General features: G+C 44.6%; 1 protein-coding gene across 1 annotated transcript; it reads left to right on the top strand.

The window, feature by feature from the left end:
- Positions 1-4,396: 4,396 nt before the first annotated feature.
- COX7A2L (cytochrome c oxidase subunit 7A2 like) lies at positions 4,397-16,140 on the top strand. Its single transcript, XM_077282373.1, has 3 exons — positions 4,397-4,551; positions 14,674-14,802; positions 15,568-16,140. Exons 1-3 carry the CDS (start codon positions 4,480-4,482, stop codon positions 15,706-15,708), a joined length of 342 nt encoding a protein of 113 aa, XP_077138488.1. The 5' UTR covers positions 4,397-4,479; the 3' UTR covers positions 15,709-16,140.
- The last annotated feature ends 1,559 nt before the right edge of the window (positions 16,141-17,699 follow it).

Below are 17,699 nucleotides of genomic sequence, written 5' to 3'. Positions count from 1 at the left end.
TCAGGAATACGCTGGTGGTCATTTTTCTGAAGCGGTTTTGCCGTCGTTCTTGCAATGGCTCGGCCTCTAGCATCTTTTAATCTGTATTTGAAAGTATGGATTCATGGCGGCTTTCTAGAAGAAGCCATCAGAAGAATAAGCATGTCACTTCTTTTAATCATATTGTGGCTCCCAAACCCTAAAGCGATGAAAATGCATGACAGAAGACAGAGCATGAGCACAGCAATGTCGTTTTGGCATTGCTGTGTATTATGTTCATTTTTTTTTTTTCGCAGCACCTTTACAGATAGATTTCAGGAGGAATCTGCCAGAAAAAGACGCAGAGTGCACATAGCCTAAGGGTTGTCCTACTTCTACGGCCATGGAAGCATGGACTACTCTATGCAAATATAGTTGAAAAATTGTAACGTGCCATGAAAGCACTGTGACTTCTCCTGAATCCAGTGCCAGAGCTTCATCCTCTGCTTCCACCAGGGCCCTCTGCACATCAGGTTACAATGGAAACCCAATGCACTTCAGTGACATCTCTCTCTTGCCATCAAGCAAGACTCAGGAGGCGGCATGCTGTCTCAGTATTTATAAAGGTGGCATCCATGGTTCTACATTGGATTGATTTCCTGTACCAACTCTGTATTAACCTCCAGAGAAACCCAGCTCTGCTACATCGTTATGCAACTGTGCCATATGGCTGGGCTGGGCAGTTCTGCTTTGGACTTTATGATAAACCCATGTCTGCTACTTTGCAGGGTAACTCTACGATACTGCGTAAGACTCTGTGGCAAAGTCAGCTCTGCTATATCTCTGATTTAACTCCTTACCAAAGCTAGCTCTTTATTGTGGCAAACTCTGCTCTGCTATATCACCAAGTCAAATCTCCTATACCATTTCCAGATCTTTAATGAAGGCTACGTTCACATTTGCGTTGGGCGACGCAACGCACAACGCATGCAAAACGCACCTTTTTGTGACGCATGCGTCCAATTTTGGCATGATTTTCGGCGCACAAAAAATGCATCAAGCAGCATCCTGTGCGCCCTGACGCTTGCGCCAAAAATGACCCATGCATCACAAAACGCAAGAAAATGCATGTCCATGCGCCCCCATGTTAAATATAGGGGCGCATGACGCATGCGCCGCTATGCGTCGCCGAACCTGCGCCCGACGCAACGCAAATGTGAACATAGCCGAACTCAGTAACAAACTCAGCTCTGCTCTATCGCTAAGTCCACTTTGACAATGTGTTTTGCAATTGAGCTCTGCTGTTCCAGTTCTTCATTGCTGATTCCTCCTTGTGGATTTTACTGTTACTCCTGTTGCCATTCTGCTACAACAGCTTCTTTTTTCCATCTGGACCTCCTTGCTGCATCTTTAAAATCTGTCCTTACTGCACTACGACTGCTCACCTGGACTAAGTGCTATTAAGATTCAGATCACCAGGTGAGTGCCAGTCACTGTGCCATTGTGTCTTCTTCCATAGTGCAACAATTCACAAGACGTGATCAGTCCTCACGTGGAAAATCTGCTTCTTACAGCTGATAAAGAAGAAAAGTCTTCCATGCAGGATTCTTCTGGATTTACACTTCTTTAGAGGAGCACTCTGCAAAAACAAATCTGCCCCAAATGAAAACATATCAGTAATTTCATACAAAAGGCTGTTCCATGTTAAGAAAAGTAAACCTCAGCTACTTTTATGTATGGAGTATAACAGACAGAGCAGGGCCTCACGCTCCCTGGGTCTTTTTCGATTTGTCTTCGACAACTTTTTGGGTCCAGATGCATTTAGACAGATTGACGAAATACAACAATGTTGAAAAAGAAGAAAAAGGAGCACTCACCGTCCGTGCAAAAGTCCGTTTATTGATGTGGCATTACAATAAAATAGCGGAGCATGGCAGGGAGAAGTTGTGGAATGAGACGGCGGCCGTTTCGCGCTCCTGCGGGTCTCCGTAGAAGCGCAGGAGCGCGAAACGGCCGTCGTCTCATTCCACAACTTCTCCCTGCCATGCTCCGCTATTTTATTGTAATGCCACATCAATAAACGGACTTTTGCACGGACGGTGAGTGCTCCTTTTTCTTCTTTTTCAACATTATTATTAGCAACTGTTTTTTCTGAGTGAGCACCCTGGTCCTTAGTGGCGGCTATACGCTTTTTTCTGAAGAGGGGAGAATCAGGCAGATCAGGCTGAACGTGCGCCCATTTGTGTTCTTTATAGTTTGGTTGACGAAATACAACTGTTTCAAATGTCGCAATTTTTTTTGGCGCATCTCACACCAGTCCATGTGGTGAAGTGACGTTTTTGGCAGATTATATTTTGGCGCAGTTGAAGGCTGATGTGTAACATTTTAAAGAATTATGTAATGAGCTAAAAATAACCCCTTCTCATGTACAGCACCATTAAATTAATGGTGCTATATAACTAAATAATAATAATAAAGAACATTAATGACATAAATAGGGCTTCAAGTTTGGTCTCTAAGTGGTTAGACAAAGGGATTGTCAACCCCATAGATTTGCCAACAATGTGACTCGACTGACAGGTGTTGATGGGTCGTCCTAACTGCTGAGCTTTGTCCAAGACTTTCTGCTGTTGATAATAATACAGTGCAATGCCGGAGTACTGTAAGGTCAGATAAAAATAAAGTGTTTAAAAATAGAAAAAAAAATATTAAAATGTAAAAATGTATTATAAAAAAGAAAAGTACATACATTAAAAAGGACTCACAAGTGGTTTCTGTGTATCCATAACAGCCTATGTAAAAGCAAAATCAATGCCAGAATTGCAACTTTTTATTACTTTACGGTGCAAAAAATAAATGAATACAAAGTAGACAAGAAGTGACGTGTCCCAAAATAGTGATAAAAATGCAGCAGCTCGCTCCTCAAATCTCAAGCCCTCACACAGCACCGGCTGAGGAAAAATATAAAAGATCTGGTGTTCAGAAAATGGTGAAACAAATCGTTTTTTTTTAAGAAAAATGTTTTAATTCTGCAAAAACAGTAAAAATCAAAACAAAGTACAAGCTCGGTATCGCCGTAATCGTACTGATTTTTATTGCATAATGTACTCTATGAAAATGAAACTCAAAAAAACAATGGTGGGTTTGTTTTTTGTTTTTTTTGTTAAATCACAATTAGTTCCCCATTTGGAACACCCCCTGCCTGGTTCACAAAAGCACGGTGGCTCAGTGGTTAGCACTGTTGCTTTAGTCCTGGATTAAATTCCCACCTTGGACAACATCTACAAGGAGTTTGTATGTTCTCCTCATGTTTGAGTGGGTTTCCTCCTGGTTCTCCGGTTTCCTCCCACACTCCAAAGACATACTGATAGGGAATGTAGATTGTGAGCCCCAAGGGGACAGCGATGATGTCTGTAAAAGAGCTGCTGAAATTCATGGCTCTATATAGGCCTCATTCACACGTCCATCTTTTAACACATCTGTGAAATAACGGTACCGATGTCATTAGTGTTTTGGATCCGAGTGTCATCAGTGTACGCTCCATGTGCCGTTTTAACCATCAGTGTTTTTCACAAATAAATAGATTATAAACCTTCTTGTGTACTTTGAAATGTGAACCACGAATGGCACATGGATGGTACTTGGATGCCATCAGTTGTTTTTCACGGGTCCATAGACTTGCATTGGCCCTTTTTTGAACTGTGATACAAGGAAAAAAGGACATGTGAACAGCACCATAGACTATAACGGGCACGTGTTCTATCCATGAAATCCACCGTTAGATCACGGACGTGAAACATGGACGTGTGAATAAGGGCCGAAGCGAATAAAATAAAAATAAATGGTGCCACTCTTGTCGCACAAAAAAAGAGCCCTCATACGGCTTTGTCAAAAATGTGCAAAATTAAAAAAATAAATAAATATATATATATATAATAAAAAAAAATAATATCAAAATGCTGGCTCTTGTAAAATAGGGAGAGAATGAATGAAACAAAAGCAGAGAAAATAATAATAATAATAATAATAATAATAATAATAATAATAAAAGTTGTCTGGTCATGATGGGGTTAAGGATAGATAGATAAATAAATAATGATTAAAAAATAGATTAAAACGATTAAAACAAATGAATAAATGCATTAATCCTCCATGATCAAACCCCCCTATTACAGAGCGCAGCCAGTGAGCAGGTCACGTGACGCCACAGGAGGTGCCCGGCTGTCTGCGGCTTCACACAAGGTGACACGGGAGGGCTGCCCGCGCCCTGCCTGTAACATGATAATATTTTATTAGCGCAAATAATAGCGTATTATTTACTAATAATAGGCGAAAACGAAATATAAATGATTAATAAAATATTTTTGTGTTGAAATGACAAGTAAATAGATGGCTATGTTTGTAAATGAAAACAGGCAGTGTCATGGGAGACTCTTACGTCATCAAACGGCGACGATTCACCCTGTCAGGTCCTTCCTGGCGGAAAAGAACAGCGTCCGGAGACAGACTGAGGTCGCCAACATGTATTATAAGTTTAACGGCTTCACCCAGAAGCTGGTGGGGTCTGTTCCAACGGAGGCCTACAATCCTCAGGTGAGGAGGAGGCGGAGAGGCCGGGGCGTGAGGGGAAGCAGGGAGGAGGCGGGAAGATGGCCCTGACCTTCACCGGGTACTGCCGGACGCTGCTCGGGGATTGTCAGCAAATACCGCGGGGTGTCAGTAACGTGTTCGCTCTTGCACAAGATGACGGCGGGCAGTTTAGTTATTCAGCAAGTGTCTTCTGGAGGTTTATAAATAAAGTTTATTGAAACGAGCTTCTATGTGACAGATCCTGCACTGAGCCCATCCCTGGGGGCAGATCTAGTGGATCCCGTGGTGACGTGTCTGTCCCTGTTGTCAGGGGATGTGCAAATTGCAAAAAAAAATTTTTTACCCCTAAATGCATGCATTTAAAGGGAACCTGTCACTAGAAAAAAACACTTAACCTGCAGATATGGGGTTAAGTTGCAGTGTAATAGCCTTACTAACCTGCCTGGCGCTTGCACTTAGCCGAGCGCTGCAGGTAGAAAATGAACTTTATTCCTCCCGGCAGTGTTCCGGGTTCAGTCACGGGGTGGCGCTGTTTCTGTCACTGCTCTGTATTCTCTGGGCCGGGGGCGCGGTTACAACCACCGCTCCCTTTACTCCGATCAGCAACTTAGTCGGTGCGGCGCTCGTGACTGAAACCAAATGCTGCCGGGGAGAATAAACTTAATTTTCTCCCCACAATGTTCGGCTTCGTGTAGGCGCCAGGCAGGTTAGTAAGGCTATTAGCATGCGGAATAATCCCATATCTGCAGGTTAGTAGCGGATTTTTCTGGTGACAGGTTCATTCCCATGAAAGTTTTTATTTTTATGGCTTGAAATTGTGTAAATGTAGTACAAGTGCGGTAATAAACTCACCGATCGCCATCTTTTATGGCTTTCAGCACTGTTCGGGGTTTTGAATCTGTGATCATTTATTCAGTGGACAATACTGCAATGCTGCTGTGTTACTTTAAAGTGACCGATCTCCTGTGGAGCATAGACAGCCACTGCTGCAATCAGAGCCAGGCTATGGAGTCAGTAATCCAAAACACCTACTCAGACTCTGACTCCTCAATTTCCCTGAATTCTGACTCCACAGCACTGGTCGCTACTGAGCATAAAGTGCAGCACAGATTCATCTCTGCTAAAAGCTGAGATCCTTAGATCAGGAACAGAACAGACTTTTATAGGACAGTTAATAACTTTCCCAAATTACTATGAAAACATTTACAGCACACCCTGCACTTTACTACTGTACCCAATGTGTTATATATTTTATGAGTCAATCCGTTTTATACTGACGCCACCAAAATGAACACTAATTCCACAGCCCTTATCAGAGCTAGCCCTGATTACGAATGTTAGGCTGTATGCACACTTTAGTATTTTCAGCAAAAACGCTGCATGAAGTAAACGCTTGTTTACATGTTTTTTTTTCCCCATACATTTGAATGGTTGACATGCAAAAAACACTAAAAGAACTGACAAGCTGCGAATTTGGAGAAAAGAAACAGAAATCTTATTTACTTTGTGGATACTGTAAAACCCTACATTTTTTTTCTGTTGGAAAAAACCACAACACATGTGGAAAAGCCCTTAGACTGGAGTGCCGACTGTATAACTCTGCTCCTGAGCTGTGCACACACCCTCCCTACACATACTGCCGATATGAGAAACTGAAACCTGGGCAGAGAGGTCCTCTTGGGCATTTTGAGCCCTGACACTTATCTAGGTTCGCTGTATGTTGGTGCCGACCCTGCTGTCTACAGTCTCGACCACTGAGGCTGTAAATAGGTTGCAGGATCAGGTCAGTAATGGACAGAAGATGATCAACAACAACACAAACTGGTGAAATAAGTGCCCTGCTCACAAGACAAGAGCTTAGAGTCTACATGGAAATTGGGGGGTACAAAACGTCCTTAGATTATATGGACCAGTCAACTTTATAATAAAGGTGCTTGAACCGATCATCAGCCATCATTTCTGCCTGTATAGATACAGGGTGCTACTGAATGCATTGAAAGTATGGGAGCAGATAAAAAAAGGGACGACAAAACATAGGAAGGGGAACTGAGAAAAGTTAGTGAGGTGATTAAGCCTCTCTACTAAGATTTCTGTTTTTTCAGTGCTCACTTAAGACTGTGGCCATTGGGAATTAACCCGATTGCCTATGGTAGTGCATTCCAGAGAACTGGCGCATGAAAGAAGTCTTGGAGACGAGAGTGAGAGGTTCACTTTATGGAGGATGTTAGGCTTGGATCGTTAGCAGAACTGAGAGCGCAGGTTGAACGTTAGAAATGAGGTAGAAGGTTTAGGTTGGTGCTGCACTTTGGCTTTTTGAATGCGTGTGATAAGTTTTTAAGAAGTTTTGTGCAATGACTGGCACATAGTGGAGGCAGGCGTGTAAGGGCTGGATAGAAGTATGGCTATGGCATTCAGGATAGGCAGCAAAGGGAAAGTTTTCTAAGACAAAAACTGATTAATAGCGAGTTGAATCCGTTCAGACGAGAATTAAAGTGACATTAGGAGTTTTTGTTAGTTGGGAAAAGAACTAGATTCTGTAGATTGTTTTTGAGGTGCAGATTGTGCAATTGATTGAATATAATAAATATAGGAAATACATTAGACAAATATTCTGGTATCAACAAGAGACAGTGAGTATGGCACTATTAGGTCTAAGTAGATGCATAGAGGGAGGAAACAAAAGCTGTGATTTAGAAATAATTCAGAGCGATCATGAGGATACAGACAGGAGGTAGTGTAATTCAAAGCCAGCACACACTATCAGTAGTGATGCAGGGGGTAATAAGGGATCCAATCTGCTTGCAGAGGGTTTCTTATTACTTTTTTTTTAATATTATGCCCCCATAATGCTTACTGTATTCCTCAATAATGGATGCTTTGTGTGTAATCAAGGTGACTCCCCACACAGGTATCTGATGTACTGTATATGATCCCTCCTTTAGTCATTAAAAAAAAAGCGATTGAAGTTTTTAGTGCTCTCGGGCCGAATCCAGCCATCCATGTATCATGGTCTGAATACATGAGGCGATTGTGTTCAGATTAGGAGACTTGTGGCTAGTCCTGAAGTCGCAGCCCGTACTTTGACCGTAACATAGGGAAGTCTTAAGTCAACTCAAAAAATACTTGTAAATTATAAAAAATAAATAAATTGGACCTGTGCCCTACTGAGAACAGTATGACCAGATCTACTTTTTGTCCTATGGCTGCTTCAGGTAAAATGAGGCCTAACCCATTTGCAAGAATTCCAAACTTGTAGATTACTTGTAGATTATTGGTATGGCCGTAACATATGCCACCACTGAGATCCTCGCTTACTAGAGAAATAAGGTCCCATCCTCCCTCACCCAAAAGCATTTTTTTTCTACTGCTATGAATTGGTGACCACACTCAGACCTCCTGTGGAGTTCAGGCAGTAAGAGCAACCTCTGCTTTATTCTCACCTCTTGCTAAGGCTAGTGTCACATTGGCAGTTGAGTCCACAGAGTCTTGTCCGCAAACACATGCTAACGCAGCGGTTTTTTTACCCGCATCAGCTTACGCATGACGGGAAAAAAGCTGTGTTTTTTGCCAGCGTTTGCACTTTTTTGTGCGCATGCATTCGATATTTCCAGGAGGGCGTGTCTAAATCAGTTCCTGGACATGCGCAGTCCAAAGTACGCAAGCGCATCGAACACATGCGTACGCAAAGACATGTACGCATACGTTCCCATAGACTGTAATGCGCTTTTTTCACGCACTCATCTGCATGCGCATGCCTGCTCATATTTGACGGAAATTTGCTGCCTCAAAAATTGCAACATGGTGCGTTAGCTGCGCCATGCCGCACAATGCGAAAAGACGCATGCGTAAGCGAACGCATGCAAACGCATGAACCTGCGTCCACAATGTAAAAGGTATGAAATCAAGACGCATGCGGATGTATGCATCAGAAACGCTGCAGACACAACCACAAATGTGAAACCGGCCTAACCTGGTCTTACAAGTGATGAGATCTGGGTTTCTCTTTTGGCATCATGGGGATCCAGTGATCAAGTGTCCACTTACCATATAAGCCGACCAGAGTACAAGCCGAGACCCCTAATTTTGCCGCAAAAAACTGGGAAACTTAATGACTCGAGTATAAGCCTATGGTGGGAACTGCAGCAGCTACTGGTAAATTTCAAAAATAAAAATAGATACCAATAAAAGTAAAATTCATTGAGACATCAGTAGGTTAAGTGTTTTTGAATATCCATATTGAATCAGGAGCCCCATATAATGCTCCATGCAGTTCATGATGGGCCCCATAAGATGCTCCATAGATTAAGCCCCATAAGATGCTCCATAGATTGTGCCCCATAAGAGGCTCCATAGATTGTGCCCCATATGCTGCGATTAAAATAAACAAAAAAACACATACTCCCCTCTCGTCGCTCAGGCCCCTGACACTTGCGATATTCACCTGTCCGCGTTCCACCGCTGCGCGCCGCTCTGTCTTCCAGCTCTCTGACTGTTTAGGCAGAGGGCGCATACTAAACACGTCATAGCCTTTCTGACCTGAACAGGCAGAGGACGCGGAAGACGGAGCGGCGCCCGGCGGTGGAACGGGGTCAGGTGAATATAGCGCAATGCTCACTCACCCTCCCCGTTATACTCACCTGCTCCCAGCGCGGTCCCTGGCAGCTTCTCACTGACAGATGGTCTCCGGGAGCTGGCAGCTTCTTCCTATGTTCGGCGGTCACGTACCGCTCATTAAAGTAATGAATATGCATCCATATTCATTACCGTATTTTCTGGTTTATAAGACGACTGGGCGTATAAGACAACCCCCAACTTTTCCATATAAAATATGGAATTTGGGATATACCCGCCGTATAAGACGGGGTCATCTTATACGCCCAGTCATCTTATACGGCGTGTGGTTCCCAGGGTCTGGAGGAGAGGAGACTCTCCTTCAGGCCCTGGGATCCATATTCATGTAAAAAATAAAGAATAAAAATAAAAAATATGGATATACTCACCCCTCCGACGGACCCTGGACCTCAGCGGTGCAAGCGTCTGCGTCCGTTCCTAAGAATGCAGTAAAAGAAGGACCTGCGATGACGTCGCGGTCACGCGACCGCTCATGTGACCGCGATGTCATCGAAGGTCCTCCACTCACTGCATTCTTAGGAACGGAGGCAGACGCTTGCACCGCTGAGGTCCAGGGTCCGTCGGAGGGGTGAGTATATCCATATTTTTTATTTTTATTCTTTATTTTTTACATGAATATGGATCCCAGGGCCTGAAGGAGAGTCTCCTCCCCTTCAGACCCTGGGAACCATCCAGGATCGCTCTGCGCACCCGTACCCGGCGTATAAGACGACCCCCGACTTTTTAGGGGTTAAAAAGTCGTCTTATGCGCCGGAAAATACGGTACTTTAATGAGCGGTACCACGTGACCCACCGACAATGACTCGAGACAGACCCACACCCCGCCGACAATGACTTGAGTATAAACAGAGAGGGGCATTTTCAGCCTAAAAAAATGGGCTGAAAATCTCAGCTTGTACTCGAGTATATACGGTACCTAATATTTATAAGTGTTGGGCTTTTTGAATTTGACTATCGTTACTATCATTTAGCTCATCTTCTGACATGAGATGTTTCAGAAGTTGTGACTGGCGAGGATCTAGCTACGAAGACCCACGTACATTGCAGGCAATGTCTTGTCTGTGTCATCTGATTCGGAGGAAAGATAAAGGAAAGCAAAAGAGCACTTGGTCAAAGTCCTGGCACCCAACTCCCCCTATTAATCACAACTTTAGACAAGTCTCTATCATATGTCAGAAGCTGGCGGAAGATGTATACTTCTCACTAGTACCAGGCACATCCCTTGGACAAAAGTGACTTTAAATTGGAGGAGCGGTGGGTTGTTTTTTTAGTTTCCGACTCCAGTCTGTTAGCGGGGACGAGGAGAATGTAGGTAGGCAATAGGTTGGCATTTCTTTTTAACTTTAGCTCTACAGATGTCTGAAACTTTTTGCCTGTTTATGACATTTTAGCTCAAGAAGTTGTCTAACTGGTTTGTGCTTTCTTGCCATTGATAGGGTTTTCCATCTTCCGAAAGTTGTATGAATCAAAAAGTTGGTGGTTGTGGTGTAGTTGGGTTTAAAAAAACTGATTTACTCCTCGTCCCCGATTCCCGCGCTGAGTCTCCACCGCTGCTCAGTCTTAGTGACTGAACTGCTAATATCATGTCAACAGCACTGCAGCCAATCCGTGAGCTCAGTGGCTCGTGCAGTCTAGCCACAGGCGCCAAGAGCCACAGTTACTGGTTGCAGTGGTGTCAACATGATGACTCCACTGCAGACAATAACAGGCACTTGGAGCAATGGAGGAGACTCGGTGCTTAATGAAAGGGTGAGGAAAGCACTCCTGGGGGGGACAGGGGTCTCGGAAAACTGTGGAAACCGGAAAACTCTTTAAAGATGTAATAATTCTACAATGTTATTGTAAGAAAGGAGAAATCCTCGGAGTCAAGAAGCAAATGGGCCTAGAAAAGTCCTTCTTAAAGGGAACCTGTCACCCCCAAAATCGAAGGTGAGCTAAGCCCACCGGCATCAGGGGCTTATCTACAGCATTCTGTAATGCTGTAGATAAGCCCCCGATGTATCCTGAAAGATGAGAAAAAGAGGTTAGATTATACTCACCCAGGGGCTGTCCCGCTGCGGTTCTGGTCCGATGGGCGTCGCGGTCCGGGGCCTCCCATCTTCATAGAATGACGTCCTTTACTTGTCTTCACGCTGCGGCTCTGGTGCAGGCGTACTTTGCTCTGCCCTGTTGAGGGCAGAGCAAAGTACTGCAGTGCGCAGGCGCCGGGAAAGGTCAGAGAGGCCCAGCACCTGCGCACTGCAGTACTTTGCTCTGCGCTCAACAGGGCAGACAAAGTACACCTGCGCCGGAGCCGCAGCGTGAAGACAAGAAGAGGACGTCATCGTAAGAAGATGGGAGGCCCTGGACTGGACTGCGACGCCCACCGAACCCCCGCCCAGGTGAGTATAATCTAACCTCTTTTTCTCATCTTTCAGGATACATTGGGGGCTTATCTACAGCATTACAGAATGCTGTAGATAAGCCCCTGATGCCGGTGGGCTTAGCTCACCTTCGATTTTGGGGGTGACAGGTTCCCTTTAAACAGAATTTCTTGGGTCGCTTTCTATTAGCGCTTTTGGTTTTGATTTTTTCAAGAAAAACGTTTAGTGATTCATAAGCCACTCACGGTGTACTGAGGTTTTGCCACTTTTTTTTTTTTTTTGCCTTTTGGGTGGTGATTTAGAGACAAATGGGTAAAAGATCCCGAGATATTCGTTCATTGGAAAAAATGGATCCAAATAGTGATGAGCGAACTTGCTCGGATAAGGTGTTATCAGAGCATTCTCAGGTGTTAAATGAATATCTTCTGCGTGCTCAAAAAATATGAGCATGTTTGATAGCCGCAACACATGCAGGCTCGGGGACTCAAATATATGAATTGAGCATACTGAAGTCACCCAGTGAACACCCAAGCATGCTCAAATAACACCTTATCTGAGCACGTTCCCTAATCACTAATCCAATAAGCTTTACTCAACACAGGCCTGATAGTTGCTGACTCGTGTGCAGAGTGTCCACGTTGTTAAACTTTGCGAATTCTCATGTTCACACTGCAGAGTAAAACCTGCAAAGTGTGTAACAAAGAGCTCACTATTCAGGGGACAAACGTTCTGTCCAAACAGTGGTACATTGACTGAGTCTACATCCATGTAAATGGTGTCTAAGGCTACGTTCACATTTGCGTTGTGCGCCGCAGCGTCGGCGCCGCAACGCAAACAAAAACGCAGCAAAACGCATGCACAACGCTGCGTTTTGCGCCGCATGCGTCCTTTTTTTCATTGATTTTGGACGCAGCAAAACGCAAGTGCGACGCATGTCCATGCGCCCCCATGTTAAATATAGGGGCGCATGACGCATGCGGCGACCGACGCTGCAGCGCCGACCGCAAATGTGAACGTAGCCTTAGGCCTGATTCACGTGGCCATGTTTCCGGACCATGTTGTACTGTTCTGTGATGACCCGTTTTCTGAGCAGAGATGCATTTTGTCGTGGATTTACCTTTTTTAGTATTTGGATGCTGTAGTGTACAAATATAAGGTCTGATGTGGAGGATGAAATCTTCTTGTGGCTCCTGATACAAAGCATGTTCAGCGATGAGCTCTGCGGGAGCTGGAAACCTCTATTCTGCAGCCGTCAGTCTCACTTCTCCATTCTTCGGTGGGGGAACAGCTTTCAAGGTCAGCGAGACTTTGAGAAGCTTTTTCATATCATTAGACACCTTCGTGTGTTAAGTGTACAGCAAATGACCCTGATTTTTCCCGCAGGAGCCAGAGGTGTTCGGCCAGAAATAGGCCACCTCGCCTGCTGTCCTGGCAACTGATAAGTACACGTGACAGGCGGGTGTGAGAACAGAGACAGTTCTACGTGGTAACCTTTTATTTATTCCTTATGGTCCACAGTCATTATTTTCTCCTCCATTCCTTCTGCCGGACACTGGAATATAGGCTGATAAACGAATGAAACCCAACATATCCCTGGCTGTTGTAAATCATTCTGACCTTCATGGCAACAAAAAATGTTTTTGTTACTGGATATTTTATTAAAATATTTTTGTGGCGCCTCACGCTCATAAAAGGCGATATCAGTCTCTAGCTCCATAGGAAAGTGATAGAGGTGGTGAAAATCGATTCATAGGATCTGGCGCAAAGGATCCATCTGTATTTGTTGCCACCAGGCGGGAGCACTGACAGCCCCTTCTTACTTTATGGCATCCTGGGCTCCTCTGTTGACTAGCCGGCCTGGTGTGACGTCATCATTTGCCACATGGTGAACATGAGGCATCCTGCCAGGAATGCTAATCAAAAGAAGAGCCGCAGATGCCGGGAGGTAGGAGACTGTTTTGGGCATTTAAGTAGAAGCAGCAATGGTGATTTCCTCATCTCAAACAATTTATTGAAACCAAAGCCATCAACCTTTCTGCTCAGCGTGAACCGACTTTCATCAGGGAACAGCACTGACGCCCACTGGTTCCTCGTCCAGCGACAATGACGCCTGTGCCCGGTGGTGTGGTCAGGAACCCTTGTAGCATGCAGGCCACACCTGGGAGCTTCTCGCCTCCTTTTAATGTCCCTGGAGCTGTGTGGCATTCGTCATCCGGTCCAGAAGGGCATTATTCACAATGAAGCGGCCATCAGTGTGGGATGTGGCAGAGGACGTCCACTTCTCTGCCTCTCTGTGACTCTTCCAGTCTGTTTGTATCTCTGTTGCACCCTGCTGATGACTCTGACACTGTAAGTTCAGTGGCCTCTTCTGTCTGAGAACATCTTTCTTGAAGCCTCGCAATGGTGACGTACTGTTCATCAATTGTTAGGTGTCGTCTTGGTCTCATGATGTCAGTATGTGAACAACATGATGAGGACAACTGTTTAATATCAATTCTAATTGAACCCTGAAATTTATTGGACAATTCATGGATCAAACACCTGTTCTGAATTTCGCCATTAAGCTCCTTGTTAGAAAACGGCAAGTTGTGCAAAAAGTACTGAAACATTGAAGAGTTGGACATGTGCGTTCAGAAGTTTAGAGACGTCACAGTAAGTTCACTTGAAAAGGTTAGAGTGCATGTTAGGGTCATCCTGAAATGTTGCCCAATATCCCTAACTTTCTGTGAGTAGTGTATATCGCCATCAGGAGAGCACACTTCAGGCCTGTGGCATGGCGACACTGCTGGGCTGAGATGTCAGTTGATCAGGAACGTCCTCTCCCTCCTCCCCTTCCCAGCGAACATGAAATCGGGAGGCAGGGGAGCGGTGTACTCCTGAAGATGAAAGATGACAGCGACCATTTAACTGGGAGCTAGTAATTACATTTATCCCTCTGAGATCTTGGGATACAATGGTTGTGCCATCAAAGTGATCTACAGGAGGGTGATGGCCAGGACCAGAGAAAACTCTGATTTCAGCTATATAGCTCCTTTATTCTTGGAGTCAAAATAACTGCGTCCTTTTTAAACATTTTTATATTTTTCTTCATTAAAATTCTATTTTTTTTCCCTTTTTGTTGTCCTTACAGGGGCTAAGACCATTCACATACCCAGAGGCTCCTGCTCCCATTTTTGCCTCTCCAACAAAATTTCCAAGTGAAGCGGGTTCTGAATATCGCGGTAAAAACAGAGTACCAGAGCTGCAAAAATTGTTCCAGGTAAGTACTTAAGAAGGTATATTTAGATTAAGAAATTATGTCCACAAATGGGCAGGGAATAATGGTAGAAATGGGGAAATGTTTTACCTACCTTTTGGGTCATTGGTGGATGGAACAGTTGTACACAACCTTTAGGGCTCAAACTCACTTGCGTGAAATACGGCCGAGTCTCGCATGTTAAAACCCGGCTCTGCTGCCGGCACTTGGGAGCGGAGCGTGCAGCTCCATGTATTGCTGTGCGGCCGCACGCTCCGCTCTGGAGTGCCGGCGGCAGAGCCGGGTTTTAACCTGCGAGACTCGGCCGTATTTCACGCAAGTGAGTATGAGCCCTAAAGGGGATATTCTAGTTGTAAGATATAACATTTCCACAGATAGGTGGATGGCTACTAGGTCAGTGGATTGACAGAAATTTTTGCGCTGATGGAGATAGCCAGGTGCTATACTGGGTGCATGTGTGACCACCGCACTATTGGAGCAAAGGACCCAGAACCAGTTGTCCAAAACTTATGGAATAAAGTGGAGGCTGTGCATCTGCACAATCTAGCGGCCGCCGCCTGCCCTGAGAGCAGCCCGATAACTATTTAAAATTACTATGATGGTCCCTAAAAAGGTGATAGACCCCCAAAAAATGTATGGGAACAATGCAAGATGTTCTTCTTACTCCAGCCAGCTATGTTGCCTGAGGTTTTGCATCTGTTTCTTTTTTTGTTTTTTGTTGTTATCCTGAAGTTTGTTTAATTATATATTTTTATTCTATCCTATAAGAAACCAGATGGGATTCCTGTCCACTTAAAGCGAGGATTTCCTGACAAACTGCTGTACAGAACCACTATGGCATTGACAGTCGGAGGGGCCATCTATTGCCTCATAGCAATCTACATTGCATCGCAGCCAAAAAAGAACTAACCAGTATGGTTCCAGCAAACCTCTGAATTCTGTCCAATTTGCTGCTTATTTGATGTATATTTGGTTAAGAAAATCTACAGACCGGTCAACGTCTTCAAATGGTAATTAATAGGTTAATGATGTGTTGAGCACAGAAGACTCCAAGAACATCCAGGCGAATAACTCGTTAGGGAAAAAAATGTATGCAAAGTTTGTTCCTCCACTCACAGCCGAAGATTTCCTAATATTTGGCCATAGAGATCCAAGGATGTGGCACATTGTCGCCGGCTGCTCCATAAAATGGTCGTATCAAGTCTTCGTTACATAAAGAGTTGTGTTAATATATAACGAGCGGCGACGCTGCAGCTTCATAAGGGAATAAGTCATATGTACAATAGAGATCAGGAATGGAAAGATGTATATGGAAATAAATAAAAGGTGACCACAAAATGACTGCTGGTACTGTGTTGTAGCAGTAGAGGAGGGCTTGTTTATCACACTAGAGGGATTAAAGTTGTTCTCCAGGATTAGAAAAATGTGTTTTTTCTTCCAAAAACTGCTCATATCTGGCTCAGGCTGGATGATAGACTCAGTGCATCTTTACGCCCTTTTGTCTAATTTTACACCAACTTTTTTTTTTTTTATGAACTTGTGCCCCCTTCTCAAATGACCCACAAAAAAAATGCCCTAAATGTGGAATAATTACCGTAGGTCTCATAGCCAGATTCCGATGTGCATTAACAATTTTTGAATGTACTGCCAAAGTTTAAAAAAAGAACAAAAAAAATATCCACATTTTTTTTTTATATGTAGAGATTAGCACAAAGATTCACAGGTACCGAGTCTGGCTTCTAAGGAGCAGCAAAATGGATGTCAGACCAAAACCTACCAAAACAGCTGCTCAATCCAGTCCTGCAATTGGCTGAAGCTGCACCTCACTGGCAGTTGTGATCCAATCACAGTTTTTTCTGCTGAAGATCTAGCAGAGCTCAAATGCTGAGCGGTATATAATCCCACCCACTCCAGTGGCAGCAATGTGTGTCACTAATCAGAGCTTGGGGCGTGGTTGGACTAGGAGGCACGAGACACCTAGTCCTGTAGTGATCCTGCTAATCAAACTTTGATTTTACTGCAGCGCACAACCTAGTAAGTGACACATCGCTGGAATCAGTGTCTCAGCCTGTGCATCATGCTGCTCTCAGATTACATAGCAAAAACCTGCTGACAGATTCCCTCTAACACAGTGGTAGACAAAGGCAAAGTTTCCATGAGTTATTTGTGAGTGTTTTTGTTCTGTGTATTTAAAAAATAAATGCAAGTATCCTATTTTTTTGGGTGCAGAAATGACAAAAATCTGTAACCTCAAAAACACATGGTATCTGCACAGATGAAAAACAAAACATTTTATGGATGTTACATCACCCAACTTCCGGCCGCCACAAAATTACATTTAAGTACAAGGATTTATGGTGGATCACCAGTATCCCACACGGGACAATTCCTAAATAGAACATTTTATCATGTTATACGGACGCTCTCTATATTCGATCATGCTGCCTCACCCAGTAATATTACACTTTAAATTTCTAGACTTTTCAGCACAAAATTGAATACACATGTGCTGGTGGAGGATGGCCGCTGCGGCATATTGCGGGTGGAGGATGGCCGCTGCGGCATATTGCGGGTGGAGGATGGCCGCTGCGGCATATTGCGGGTGGAGGATGGCCGCTGCGGCATATTGCGGGTGGAGGATGGCCGCTGCGGCATATTGCGGGTCGAGGATGGCCGCTGCGGCATATTGCGGGTCGAGGATGGCCGCTGCGGCATATTGCGGGTCGAGGATGGCCGCTGCGGCATATTGCGGGTCGAGGATGGCCGCTGCGGCATATTGCGGGTCGAGGATGGCCGCTGCGGCATATTGCGGGTCGAGGATGGCCGCTGCGGCATATTGCGGGTCGAGGATGGCCGCTGCGGCATATTGCGGGTGGAGGATGGCCGCTGCGGCATATTGC

This window comes from Ranitomeya variabilis, chromosome 2 (genome assembly GCF_051348905.1).
Source record: "Ranitomeya variabilis isolate aRanVar5 chromosome 2, aRanVar5.hap1, whole genome shotgun sequence".
NCBI lineage: Eukaryota > Metazoa > Chordata > Amphibia > Anura > Dendrobatidae > Ranitomeya > Ranitomeya variabilis.
This window is presented reverse-complemented; position numbering and strand designations above follow the sequence as displayed.